The sequence below is a fragment of the Nannobrachium achirus genome (assembly GCF_963921795.1).
Source record: "Nannobrachium achirus genome assembly, chromosome: 8".
NCBI classification, from domain to species: domain Eukaryota; kingdom Metazoa; phylum Chordata; class Actinopteri; order Myctophiformes; family Myctophidae; genus Nannobrachium; species Nannobrachium achirus.
In genome coordinates this window covers 7383707-7399034 of record NC_137817.1, presented here as the reverse complement: position 1 = coordinate 7399034, position 15328 = coordinate 7383707, and the positions used below count along the sequence as shown (strand labels likewise).

At 43.5% G+C, this 15328-nt stretch overlaps 1 protein-coding gene across 1 annotated transcript in view; it reads left to right on the top strand.

Annotated features, from left to right (window-relative positions):
* The window catches only part of dync2h1 (dynein cytoplasmic 2 heavy chain 1), a 557731-nt gene that overhangs the window by 208530 nt on the left and 333873 nt on the right, over positions 1 to 15328 (top strand). The window contains 5 exon segments of the mRNA XM_080731168.1: positions 1553 to 1717; positions 3796 to 3920; positions 6647 to 6895; positions 8033 to 8141; positions 10028 to 10141. Coding sequence (XP_080587294.1) covers positions 1553 to 1717; positions 3796 to 3920; positions 6647 to 6895; positions 8033 to 8141; positions 10028 to 10141 — 762 coding nt within the window.

Genomic DNA, 15328 nt, shown 5'->3' with positions numbered 1-15328 from the left:
AACGATGAGCCAGGAAACATAGAAAGGAAAATAAGGTATTTGGTTATAAGGATGATGGCAAGCAGGGCAGGAATTTCACGGAGGCCATGAAGGCCATGGCCGTTGTTGCCCCTCAGATTGGCCTTGTGCCCCTCAAAAAATGGCATGTCCTGAGGCCACAGTGGCCTTAATGCCCTCATGTAGACCAGTGTCTTTTGTTGAGTCCCCATTTTTAAACCAATCCATTGGTGCAGGGTCTGAGCATGGATCAGATTGTAAATACCAATTATCTGCTATCTGCTTATTTCACAGCAGATAGTCTACATATAACATGTAAAAATTGTAACCCTTAATTACAATTAATTATTTAAAATAGACTAAAATCATGATTTATTTGATGGCCTTCCTGCCATGGCATTTGGCCTTTGTGCCCTCAAACAATGGACAACACCAAAATGACAACATTCCAGGCAAGAATATTTTTCCCCTCATTAAAAGTAGGAATTGTGTGGAGAAGGGGAGTAGAGAGTGAAATAAATCTGTATGATTGATTGATTGATTGATTCATTGACTGTCATTGAAGCGCTGAAAATAAGTTGCATCAGTTGCATAAGTTTGCATCTTTTGTAGCTCGTCCCACAGCTGCTTGTGTCAGGTGTCAGACTGTATCTTCATGTCACTGACTTCCCTATTGAAAATGACTCGTAGCCAGTCGCTTTGTCGCTGCTAGTCAACACAGTCTGGCTCAATGCAATTACACAAATTGTGAGCACAGCTGGCTTTTGGGTTTACTCTACTATAATGAAGGAGGACACTTTTCTCAGTTTTTTTTTTAAGTAGTGGCACTCAGCTGATTCTTGAGGCCTGTATTCAATTCAATCCTTCTGCCACATTACACACAGGTGACACAACAGTCCCCTGAGTCATTTGATTGCACTTAGCATAAATTGGGCACTTAAAAACAATCAGACTTGTGTTAAATTCACGAGAATTAAGAAAACCTGAAATTACAAAAAATCACATCCTTTGTGCTTGATTGCGTGCCTGCGTGTGTGTGTCCATGTGTGCACATGTTTCCTCTTACCTTGATTAAAGAGAATGCTCAGTAACAGCTACTGTATCAGTATTGAATCGAGGGATGGGACGATACGCGATATTATCGTTTATCGTGATTAAAAAAACACTCACGATAATCGTATCGTGGAGATTTAAATTCATCATGAAATTGTCCTCCGTCATGCACTGCGATCAATTCACCTTTTATTTGCCGAGCTGCATATCCGGTACCACTTGAACCCTCTATAATTGGTAAAAAGGTACTTATATATAATATACACACTTGATACAGTATTTTACAACGCGTCGCGTTGTGAGCTTGTAGAACTGCTATTTTTTGGCAAATGTTCCGCCCCAGGATAATGGATTTTGATTATCGCGATAATTGTAAAATTTCTTTTGTCACATTAATCGTGATATGAAGTTTTCATTTCGTCCCATCCCTAATTGAATCTCATTCTCTCTACCCCTCTCTCTCTCTATCCCCCTCTCTCTCTCTCTCTCTGTGTGTCTCCAGCTCAATCCAACGTGACAGACAGCGTGTTGGAGGTGGTGGCCTACGAGGCCCGCCGTCTGTTCAGAGACAGGCTGGTGTCGTCCAAGGACCTGCACACCTTTGACAACATCCTGGCCTCCGTCATCAGAGGAGACTGGAGCTCTGACGCCCTGGACAACATGACGGGTACATGACACAACAACAACAACTGCTTTATGTATTCAGGGGAGGCCGTCGACATGGGAGTCTGTGCCTGATACAATGACAGTGATCCGGGAGACAGTTCCTAATTGCGCTCTCCAAATGCACTGACTGCCTATGATGGACTGAAAACATCTAGCCAATGTGGTTCTCAAATGTTTTCATGTCAAGTACCCCCAAATTGATACTTACTACCCCATGGACCCCCATTTGAAGAGATATCACTGGGGTGAAAAGAGTGATTATCGGACGGGTATACTACATTCTATGACAGGTATATTCAGTAAATAAACCGGCATAAACATGAGATAATCAGCCAGATAATCAGTCGTATTCAGCTCGGTATATAGCCGAATTGTACCACTACTTAAGTATTCGTGAACCCCTGCTGTGGCTGCTGTCAGAAATCACACCTCAGAAAATCCAGGATTTCTCACTGATGAGGAGGGATTCTGTCCCCCTACCTATACCTGAATTTTCACTGAGCATGTGCACTAAGCCAGCTGTGATTGGCTGTCATCTGTGGGTGGTGTGGTGTGTGTGTGTGTGTGTGTGTGTGTGTGTGTGTGTGTGTGTGTGTGTGTGTGTGTGTGTGTGTGTGTGTGTGTGTGTGTGTGTGTGTGTGTGTGTGTGTGGGGGGGGGGGGGGGGGGGCTTTTATTCGGGGGTGTCCATTATATATATTGTATATTATTGTATATTTATATTGTAGTGGACTAGTCAATCATTATTCAGTATACCATTTTTTTTAAATAGCAAAATAGCAGATCTACAAGCTCAAAATGTGTTGCACTGTTTGACATAGAATTAATTTATGAACAAATAGGCAAACATCTCAGTCAGGTAAATTGTTTTTATTGATAGAAACACAACTAAAACAGAACAGTTTGTTGGAAAGCATAACATTGTTACAAAATCTTTAGATGGTGCATACATGGTGTCAGTGGTCAAGCTCCCCTTTCTTTAAACAAATCGTCAATTTGTAGGTCAAAGGAAGGGCCAGGCCCCCTGGTGTGCCTTTGTCTAGCTGGGGGCAGAATATCACCTATTATTTGCAGTTTACAGGGGAATATGCTGCAAATCTCTTGAACTGAAAACTTCCAATAATGTGGGTATATGCCCAGTATACAGGTAAAAATCACACCCGTGTGAACAGAGCGGTGGTCGTGGAGGCTGCGCAACAGCAAAACAAATATATAATAATAAGGGTAATTATAATAAAACATATTGAAATAATAATAATAATAGGGGGGGGGGGGGGGGGGTGCTTGCTTGCGTGTGAGAGAGAGAGCCATCCATCCATCCATGTCACTCAGGCCACCACTGGTAATGCAGTTGATGCTCAGGGCAGACTAGACTCAACAGCACCTCTCTGGTCACCAGGGGTACTTAGGCTACATACGGACCCACCCACATACATAGACGGACGGATACACACACGGCCACGCTATGGAGACGGTGTGACCACCGCTCAAAAAGTGGTCATATAATCTTCCCTTATATGTCCAATAATCTCTCTTTTCACCCAGCGTATGCCAGGGATAATGAGAATAATTTTATGATCCCAGTGATTCTCAACCATTTTTTATTTCAAAGACCCCCAGTTTGACATGCGTTAGGCTACGGACCCCCATGTAATGGCATTTATATCTCTGGGACCCCAATTTGTATCGTAAAATCAATGTTTATTTAACTCGGAGAGTGTCGGGTCCATTTGGTTCCATTTGTGTTAGGTGTTAGGTTTATGGGTTTAGGCTAGGGTAAGAGTTATTCCTGGTTAATACTCGGCTATTTTGTACTTGGTTTAAAACAGCTGATTTTCAAGTTCCCAACGTGTCAGAGAACGACATGTCAGTTTCAGGGTTAGGGTTAAGAAATATAGCAATTGTAATTGTATATTGTATATAATTGTATTCATACATTTGCCGTCCTAAAATGTGGATGTCCTATCATATGTATGGTAATGCTGTGTGTGTGTGTGTGTGTGTGTGTGTGTGTGTGTGTGTGTGTGTGTGTGTGTGTGTGTGTGTGTGTGTGTGTGTGTGGTGTGTGGTGTGTCTCCAGATGGGTTCTACGTGACGTGGGGGGCCAGTGAAGGCTCAGTGATGGCTCCCGGTCAGGCCCTGCCTCCTCATGGTAAACCTCTGGGCCGTCTGGACTCCGCTGACCTCAGACAGGTCATACAGAAGGTAAACACACCGCGACCCCTTCTGGTGCTACTAAAGGATTGGCCCTCTTCACTTAGCCCAAAAATTACCTTAACTATCCTAAAACGGGGGCCCACTGGCCCACTTGTGTGCCCCCAGTATGCCAGAAGCCCATTCCACTCCTTTTTATGTGAAGGACCCCCAGAATGACATGTATTTGGCCACGGACCCCATCTCAAAATATTTAGTTCCAGGGACCCCCCAGGAGCAACATTTGAGTTACTCAAAAATCTGCTTAAAAAATACATATGATTTGCACACATTTTCACGACTTTTCAAAAAAATGGCAGTTCTACAAGCTCACTCTGTGAGCTCACTCTGTGAGCTTGTATATCTGCTATTTCTCAATAGCTAAAGTATAAAATAATTAAGGCCCCTCCACCTTGGGCCCTAGTAACTCAGTCCCACAACCCCCCCTCCCCCCTTGTGACGCCCCTGCTAACACAGAGCTTGCAAGCCTGAGGAATCTCAGACAAAGCACAGTTTCACGTGGAGGTAGAAGTAGAAGTAGAAACAATTTTGTGTATAGGCTACTTTTTGTATTCAAATGATTTAGGGAAACATGTCATTGTCATTGGGACACAACCTCCATTCCTCCCTGTGGTCTTTGTGTCATCACTCTGTCATTGTGTCTCCTTCCACCTCCACCATCCCTCCTCTCTCTGTCAGCTCCTCATGTTAAATCTAACCTTGGAGGAGTCAGAGAACCCGGGAAGTTTAATCTCTCCCTCAAGATGCTTCTCTCAACCGCAAATTTCCATTTACTTTCTTGACATCTTTTTTTTTTTATACATGCACCCTCTTTTCACACTTTTTGAGCAGTGGTCACAACGCTCCTATACGTGGCCGTGTGGGTCTGTCTGTCTGTCTGTATGTATGTCTGTCTCCGTGTCCTGCAGTAACCTTTTCTGACCACACATGTTAAGGGAGGGGCGCTGTTGCACACACACACACACACACCACCGCTCAGTTCACACGAGTGTGATTTTTCCTTTCAAGCTCTTAGTAGGTCTGTCTGTCTTCTTGACACACACGTACACACAGCTTGACTTCAGAGTCAACACTGACAGGGGTGTGTGTGTCATTAAAAGCCTGCGCCCAACGTGGGGCTCGAACCCACGACCCTGAGATTAAGAGTCTCATGCTCTACCGACTGAGCTAGCCGGGCCTGTCAGAGGGTACACTCCCCTCTTCTTATGACCTTTGCCATCTTCTGCATTGACACACCCTGAGGGCCCTGACAGTAACTCTAGCCAAGACAAAAAATATGGTATTCCAAAAAATACATAACAACCTAAACCAACAATTCTTTCTAAATACGACAGCACTAGAACAGACAAAAAACTATACATACCTTGGCTTAAACATCAGTTGCACCGGAAAAATCTGCAAAGGACCAACCGAGAGAAAAGGCGAGAAGGGCTTTATATGCCATCAAAAGGAATATTAAGCTAGATATCCCAATACAAATCTGGTTAAAGATATTAGACTCTGTTATAGAAGCCATCTCCCTCTATTTTGTGAGATCTGGGGTCCCCTTGCCAACCAATTTGAAAAATGGGACAAACACCAAACTGAGACTCTGCACGCAGAACTCTGCAAATCTATACTCCACACCCAACGGAAAACAACAAACAATGCCTGCAGGCCAGAATTAGGAGGATACTCACTTATTATCAAAGTAAAAAAGAGAGCACTTCAATTCTATAACCACCTAAAAGAAAGCAACCGAGACACGCTCCACAACATAGCCTCAGTCAGCTGGCCCAGGGAAGCACAACTACCAGACGGAAAACCCATTGGACCAAACCAGATTATAAGGAAACAAAAAGAAAGTTACCTGACATACTGGAAAGAGACAACCCAAAACCAAAGCAAAATGGAACGCTATCTAGCACTAAAGAGAGAATATACTGTACATTGGCAGAATATCTGAGCACGGTAAAGCGGGACGCTTAATTAAATTAACCGCTCACTTCATTTAAATCAATTTCGACTAACTGTTTCACCCCTGGATGTACAGTAACAAAAAGATTTTTGACTATATTTCTCTCTCCCTCTCTCTCTCTCTCCCTCTCTCTCTCTCTCCCTCTCTCTCTCTCTCGCTCTCTCGCTCTCTCTCTCTCTCGCTCTCTCGCTCTCTCGCTCTCTCTCTCTCTCTCCCCCAGGGGGAGAGTTCCGCCGATTTAAAATGAGCCCAATACGGAACTAAAACTTCCTATGATTGGCCGCTAGTTGCGCTGTTCTCCCCCTGGCCGGTTGCAAATTGTTCTCCATTGGATCCCATTCATTTTCCCCTTTCGTGTTCTAACCTTAATTAACATTTTCATGAATACTTTATGGTTCCTATCGCTAGTTAAAAATTGCCTTTCAATCGCAATGATATGCGTTTTGTGAAAATAGGGTCCCATTTATGTTAAAATTGATGATAAAGTTGCGGGGGGGGGCGTGGCCAACTAAACTAATACCAGCCGGCTGTGTTCTTCTTCGTGTGCTGTATTTCGGGAGGCTCCGACCACATTCTCCCATGTATCCCTGCGGTTGCACGTGACCGTTGGCAGCCAATAGCATCCTCTGGTGCCTTTACAATCTATGATGGCAACACCCATGCCAAGGACCCATATTCTGTCATTTGCTCTGCATAGAAACCAATGGCTTCGCTTTGTCCATATCTTTTATACAGTCTTTGCTCTCCCCCCTCCATGCAGGGCTCTGTGCTGTACAGCCGTGACAACCGTGAGCTGGACCTGCTGCTGTTCTGGGAGGTGTGCGACTTTGTGTCGCGGCTGGACCGCGTGCTGAGCCGCCCGGGGGGCTCCCTGCTGCTGGCGGGGCGCAGTGGGGTGGGCCGGCGCACCGCCGCCTGCCTGGTGGCCCACATGCACGGCTACGCGCTGCACTCGCCCAAGATCTCCCGCGGGTACTCCCTCAAGCACTTCAGCAATGACCTGAAGACGGTGAGCACAGGGCACCATCGGCATGTCCGTATACGGACAGACGTGTCCTGTCCGTGGCAAAGGCTTGTCCATGTCTGTGGCATTTTTTGCTTTGTTTTCAGTTTTATATATACAGCAGAGTTATAGTTTACTATGAGAAACGTCACAGCTTGTCCACTTCCGTCCGTCCGTCCGTCCGTGTAGACATTTTTACGGTCTATGGGTTTGCCGCTCTGACATCATGCTCTGATGTCACTGTGATGTCAGCGGAACCACTCTACCTCTGACATCATGCTCTGGCTTCACTGTGATGTCACACTAACAGAATCCCTTTTATGCCCATACCGGTATATGCCCAAAATTTCTGTTTTACGCACCATTATAATGTTCTTATTTTGATCATCCATCCAGCCACCTTAACCCATCTAGGCCTATAGAATTATGTAATGCTTTTAACTACTGAAAAATAGCGGATATACAAGCTCACAGCGTGGCACAGAGTGCCGCGCTGCGAGCTTGTAGATCTGCTATTTTTGAAAAAATCGTGAACATTTGTATCTCAAATATTTGCTTCTGGGTGGTCCCTGGAACAAAAGTTTGAGAACCACTGATTTAGAAGACATTTATAGAATCGGGTCAAGATATTCAAAGACACAAATGTTCAAGATTTTTCAAAAATAGTAGATCTACAAGCGCGCACTCTGTGCCACGCTGTGAGCTTGTAGATCTGCTATTTTTCAATAGTTAAAGCACACAATAATGGTTGAAGTGGTTCAAATCTAACATGACACCGTTTGAAATGATTGTGATGATTGATGTTTTTTGCACATTTTGCAGGGGAACCCTCTGGAAAAAAATAGCAGATCTACATGCTCACAACGCCTGGCAGTGCGAGGTGTTGTGAGCATGTAGATCTCCTATTTTTTTCAGAAGCCATGCAAAATGAGGCACGGACTCTCAGCGAGCCTGATCTCCGCGGGCAGACCTCTAATTGCTCCAGTTATTATTATAATTAGAGCAATTAAAGCAATTATGCCACAACTGTATCGGCCGGCTCTCATTAGCGGAAATCGCCCTCTTGGTCCTTACATCACCCCCATTCACCTGTGTGTGTGTGTGTGTGTGTGTGTGTGTGTGTGTGTGTGTGTGTGTGTGTAGGTGATGCAGCTCGCAGGGCTGGATGGCCAGCAGGTGGTGCTATTGCTGGAAGACTACCAGTTTGTCCATCCGTCCTTCTTAGAGATGGTCAACAGTCTGCTGTCCTCAGGTATGTCTGTCCGTCTGTCCACCTCATCCACCGGCTCTTAACGTAGGGGGATCCAAATGGACACTTAGGGCTTAGGGTAGCTCTGGTCCATAGCGTTAGCGGAGTTCTCCCTAACGCTATGTTCCTCTACCTCCATATTCCTTGGCAAAACCGGAAAACCCCACCGTCTGGTCCAAAAATAACAAAAACTGTTTCGCCCCTCACCAAACCAAAGGTATCAGTGGACAGTTGAAAGCTTACTCTACTTAGTGGACGCGGTCTGAGCCCCCCACCACAGGATTAAAATACATTTCTAGGGCAAAATGAAAAATATTCTACCGGATGGAGACACTATTCCTGGTTGAAGACTGTTTTTATGAAACAGCGCTTCCAACATCGCAGAGTTGAATAACACCCAACGAGACTAATGCTCTGTGTAATTCGGACTACTGACCTGCGCGGCAGTAGTGAGTTGGCGCCGTGATGGCGATGACAAATAGTGAAAAACTAGAAGAAATAGATTCTCCATCCGGTGGAATATTTTTCATTTTGCCCTAAAAAACTATTTTAAGCGTGTGGTGGGGGGCTCAGACCGTGTCCTCTAAGTAGAGTAACCTTTCAACTGTCCACTGATACCTTTGGTTTGGTGAGGGGCGAAACAGTTTTTATTATTTTCGGACCAGACGGCGGGTTTTTCCGGTTTTGCCAAGAAATGCGGAGGTAGAGGAACATAGCGTTAGGGAGAACTCCACTAACGCTATGGACCAGAGCTAGGCTTAGGGGTCAGAAACTTCAAGGGAAAAGTGCAGTTGTGCATTAATGTGTATGTTCTTCATTGAAGGGATACTTCACCCAAAATATGACTTATTTTCTATCAATTACTACTCACCCCATGAAGCCTTGAATACATGGATTTCTTTTCCTTTTTTGTTTTTGTTTTCTTTTTTCGTCGTGCCCATCAGTAGGATTTCACTGTGAGAGTTTATATTTATTTTATAGTTTTGCAACGGTCTCCTACTACCACAGTGGCCTCGAATGTTGAATTATTGGCTCATAAATGGTAATGTGTCCTTGGTTCGAACTCCCTTTGGTCCGACCACCTAAACCTAACCTTAACCCTAACCTCAGTAAAACTAACGCTGGTGAATACTAACCTGGTGAAATGCTAACCTGCCGACACTGGTGAAGGCTAATCTGGTGAATTTTAACCTGTTCGGACCAACGGCAGTTCGAACCATGGGGCAGTCCCCCTCAGAAATGTGACAAACACAAAACAAATCTCCATTAACTGAGAGTTGATTTGGAGTTTATATTTATTTTATAGTTCTGCAATGGTCTCCTACCACAGTGGATGCCTCACATGTTGAATTATTGGCTCAGAAATGTGACAAAAACAAAACAAATCTCCATTAATTCAAGGCTTCATTTTGGGGTGTAGTATTCCTTTAATATGAAGGTTGTGTGTATGTTCTACATTACAGTAATGTGAATGTTGTGTGCATGTTGTCAATGTAGTGTGTCCTACAGTGGGTCAGGACCTATTTCTGGTTCGCGGACATCTTTGTATGGGTCCCTTTGCTTTTTGTTTCCTATATTTAGTTTTTTAATTATTATTATTCAAAACATTTTCAAAAAACATTCCCAAAAAAGCAATTTTTTTTCATGAATTAAAAAAGGAAATCCTAGTAATTTCATGACGAAATCAAATAAATCTAAGAAATTCCATTAATCAAAACGCCACTGTTTAAGAAGTAGTGAAAATAGCCGATCTCGTAGATCTGCAGTTTGCCCTAATTTGGGTCCCGGGCAAATGTCTAATCTCTCTTTTGGGTCTGGAGCTGAAAGGTTCTGGGTTCTAGTGATCTACGGTACATGAATGTGAACGGTGTGTTTGTGTTTGTTCTCAGGGGAGGTTCCTGGTCTGTACTCTCCAGAGGAGCTGGAACCTCTGCTCTCCTCCCTCAAAGACCCTGCCTCTCAGGACGGCTTCACCGGACCGCTCTACAACTACTTCTCCTACAGTCAGTATCTATTATTACATTCCTCTTAGAGCCGCATCCCACTTCCAAGCCCATTCACGCCCACTTCACATCCACTTCAACTCATAGCTAGATCAGACGTAGGTCAGATGTAGGTAGGGAGAACATAGGGAATACCGCCCATAACTCTATCATTGGCCCCCCGTTGCCATGGTGACCGGTGATTGGCTCGTATTCCCAGCTATGGGACCGGCGGATCCAATTTCAACAGAGGGGGGCGTCGCAGTAAGTGGAGTGAAATTTGACACCACTGTGTTTGCATGTGCCTGCTGCTGCTACTGCCTCCACAGTGAGTGCAGAGAAATAGCAGAGGCATAACAGTCACTTCTCTCCAGTGCGTCCGGCCGTCAACACCGGAAGTGCGTCCGGCGGTCAAATATGTCCGACCGGAAACGTGCGCTGCGGCACAATAGTTCCGCCACAATAGTTCCTCCCCAAAACATTTTTTTTTTTTCTTTTTTTTTTTTTTTTGAAAAAAAACAACGTTTTTTAGTAAAGAAGCGGGCGTGGACTCTAGATGTGAGCGGCCCGAAGGGCCGCGAACCTCTAGTTCTATTATATTCCATCCATCCATCCATCCATCCATCCATCCATCCATCCATTCTCTCTCTTCAGTATCTAGAGCAGTAGGCGCGTGCAGTGAGAGATGTCCAGGTGTGCCCTATACAAAACAAGTTATGAATTAGCAGCAGGAGAGCCTAACGTTGTCGCTAGTAGGGGAAGCACACTTTTGTAATGGACGAGTACCGGGAGCTCCGCCCCCACCTTTCCCTCCACGTTACTGCTTTGAAGTCCGACAGCCTCACACAGTCATTCAACAACACTGTCAGCACAATGGAGGAGAATGTCACACACAGACACACTGCATGTCGCGTTTTGGACCCAGAGCCTTGAAATCTCTTCCAAATCCGTCAACAAGACCTGGCATGAAATTAGAAAAATATGTAGTAGGCCTATTAAAACAAAGCAGCAGAGAATACAGAAGTTCTCTGCTGGATTCAGAGCCGTTTTACACTGACTCGGAAAGATTTAAATATGAATACACTGTATTGGCTAAATGGCGCATGACTATAACATCAACACCTTATTTGTTATGTTAAATAACTACTGATTATCCCCCTTGGGATAATAAAGATATCTATCTATCTATATATCTATTAAGTGGCCTGCCTAACATAAGCCATAAGCATACTACCATCATCATTATCAGCACAGACTTTATTTGTTTAGATCGATTCATGCCATTACAATGATTAGTGTTATTGACCTGGGCGGAATATGAGTTACTTTCATCAAGTCATATGAACTGAGAAAATGTGTAGGCTACTCATTTATACCAACACAAACATTGTATGTGTTTATATGAAGAAGCACCAAGGAATAGGCTACTTCATCTGATATAAAGCAACTTATCACTGGACTGGACAGTTGTGTACATAAGGTAAGAAAGACAACAACCTAATAAATATACCTACAAGTGAATTTGACGCCTAAACGGCGTGTTAATGTATATTGGATCTGTGAAGACTGTGATGATGGTGTTTAAACAGCCTATAGCGACGAATGGGGTAGGCAGTATCCTATTCTGTCTATTTCTCTTATTTCACAACAACCAGAATAAACTGCTTCAAATGTAGGCTAGGCCTACATGTTTCTTATCATGCCGATTGCTTATAAATCTAGAACATTTGATATCTCTGGCGTTAAAACGTCTCGATTCCGAAAAGTTTTAGCCGCGCGAGTCACAAAACGAGCAAGGGTGTCGTCGCACCAAATTCTGGGCCCTGGGTACAAGGATTCACTGCGGGCCCACATGAATGTTCTTCATCTGGGGATTTCAAAAATAGCAGATATACAAGCTCGCAGCGCGGCACTCTCGAGTTTATATATCTGCTATTTTTCAATAGCTAAAGTATAAAATAATTAAGGCCCTTCCACCATGGGCCTTAGTAACCCAGTCCCTCTCCCCCTCTTGTGACGCACCTGCACAGTGCACACATCCTGCTGCATGTCAGAAATACACTTCGCGTTGTTCATTATCATTCATCATTAGGCTACTTTATCAGTAGCTATTTTACATAACAAATAAGGTGTTGTAGTCATGGGTCAATGGCCTTTTAGCCAACACAGTGTATTCATATTTAAATCGGCTTTTTGATATAAAAAAACGGCGATCTGTGGTCCAACAGACAGGGGCTTCCTCATTCTTTTTTTCCCCAAATATTCCTCTGCGGTTTTGTTCCATAGTTTTGTTCCATTAGCCGTGTAGGCTACTACACCTTCCTCCAACGCATGCCTTGCCCTGCCGACGGACCAGGAAGAGATTTCGAAGCTCTGGGTCCAACACTGAATTAGTATTTAATGTGTAAAATGTGTGTACAATCCGCCGTATTTCCCATTGAAGTGAATGAAGCCAATAGCAGCGCGCTGTGATAGTGGCGGAGGCAGCTTTTGGAGGGGGCGGAGCCGGTACTGGTCCATTGGTTCCCAACAGTGTAATAGGTCAATAATGGTAACAGTCTAATAAGTAATATAGTGTAATAAGTGTAATAGGGCAATGAAGTGTAATAGTGTAATAGGTCAATAAGTGTAACAGTGTATTAAGTGTAATAGTGTAATAGGGCAATATGTGTAATAGTGTAATAACTGTAATAGTGTCATAGTGTAATAGGACAATAAGTGTAATAGTGTAATAAGTTTAATAGTGTAATAGGACAATAAGTGTAATAGTGTCATAGTGTAATAGGGCAATAAGTGTAATAGTGTAATAAGTTTAATAATGTAATAGGGCAATAAGTGTAATAGTGCAATTAGTGTCATAGTGCAGTAGTGTAATAAGTGTAATAGTGTCATAGTGTAATAGGACAATAAGTGTAATAGTGTAATAGGGCAATAAGTGTAATAGTGTAATAGGCCAATATGTCTAATAGTCTAATAGTGTAATATGTTAATAGTGTAATAGGGCAATACGTCTAATAGTGTAATAAGTGTAATAATGTAATAGGGCAATAGGTGTAATTGTTTAATAGTGTAATAGTGTAATAGGGCAATAAGTCTAATAGCGTAATAAGTGTAATAGTGTAATAGGGCAATAGGTGTAATAGTTTAATAGTGTAATATGTGTAATAGGGCAGTAAGTGTGCTAGTGAAACAGTCCAATAAGTGTAATAGTGTAATAGTCTAATAAGTGTACTAGTGTAATATGCCAATAAGTGTAATAGTGTAATAACTGTAATAGGGCAGTAAGTGTGCTAGTGAAACAGTCCAATAAGTGTAATAGTGTAATAGTCTAATAAGTGTACTAGTGTAATAACTGTAATAGGGCTATAATGTGCGCCCTGACGGTCGCCTCTCGCCCTCAGGGTGTCTTACTGGTTACTCTTGATCAAGCAGGAACATACAGTACTGTACATACAATACTTTTCAACAGATAATCATCTTTGTGTTAACTTCTGTCTGTCTCTCACACGCGCCAAGGTACGAGAAAAAAACAGCTTGTGTTGCCTGCTCGTGTTGCCTGGTTACCGGCTCCGGCCGATAGGGGGAGCTCCATTGTTCAGGCGCTGGTTAGAAGTAGTCCATATTCCATACCCGTCATTTCCACCCACCGCCCACCCGGGCTATGGGAACTGCAACCACGACTACAGATCCCATAGTCTGCGAGGACCGTTTGCAAACAGAGTTAATAAACAGCTTAAAACACCTCTGTCTGTATGCGTGATTATGGGATGTGCAGCCTCGTTGGCGCAGTAGGCAGCGCGTCAGTCTCATAATCTGAAGGTCGTGAGTTCGAGCCTCACACGGGGCAGCTGTGTTTTGTTCTTAAACGTTAACCTTGTGTTATAACAGTGTAATAAATATATTAGTGTAATAACCATGTAATAACAGTGTAATTACAGTGTAGTAGTGTGGTAATAATAATTCTATTGTCCATCTATTGTCCTCCATCTTCGAATCCATTCTTAATGTGTGCGTGCATGCATATGGTGCATGCTTGCAAACAGGATGTGCAGCCTTGTTGGCGTAGTAGGCAGCGCGTCAGTCTCATAATCTGAAGGTCGTGAGTTCGAGCCTCACACGGGGCAGCTGTGTTTTGTTCTCAAACGTTAACCTCATGTAATAACAGTGTACAAACAATACTAGTGTAATAATAACCATTTAATTACAGTGTAATAGTGTAGTAGTTTTTTTCCATCCATTCTCGGATGTATCATTAGGCAGCGTGTCAGTCTCATAATCTGAAGGTTGTGAGTTCGAGCCTCACACGGGGCTGAGATTTTACACAGGAGGGGAAACAGACAATAGCTACAATGACAAAGACTTGTGCTGTGTTCGCACTGTCAGCTGTGTGTGTGTGTGTGTGTGGTGCAGTGTGTCAGTGAGCGCGACCGTCTAATCGATAAGCTCTCTGTTGTCTGAGTGATCCTGTGTGAACAGCTCCCTGGCTGTTCTCCAGAATCCCACACTAACAGAATCCCTTTTATGCCCATATATGGAGATCCCTGATGCCATCAATAAAGCCCATATCTAACATGACTTCATATGGGAATGCCCATATATGGAGGCCACAAAAGACACACTAATAGAAGAATCCACATATAGCCAAGACAGATGGCCAAGACAGCCCATATCGGTGTGACTGGTTCTACAGACAGGGATCCCCATGTATGGGCATAAAAGGGATGTATGATGATGTCATAGACCTCATAGGATTTTCACATAACGAATAACTGAGTAAGCATCTTTGGGCTCTCACAGCATATCTCCATATACAGTACATGGATCTCCATATATGGGTACCATGGGTCACCATATATGGGTAACTGGTCCGATATACATCACTGGCCAGATGGCCAAGACATGGCGCGAGGTCGCTTGTCACCCCGAGGCGTCTTACTAGTTTAATTTGCTCAAATTTGCTATGCTATGGTAACAACGTAATGGCATTGGTGTAATGTATACATTTATACTTGTCGTACAATGGTGTGACCTGAACTTTTTTTCTCCTTTATTATATTAACCACTTGAACCCTAGCGTCCATATTTGGAGAACTTTAGCCAAAAATAGCAGATCTACGAGCTTGTAGATCGGCTATTTTTGGCAAAGAGTGTAGAGGGGGAAAAGAGCAGAGTGAAAGGTCAAGTGTATTAAGTATTGACAGTTCAAAT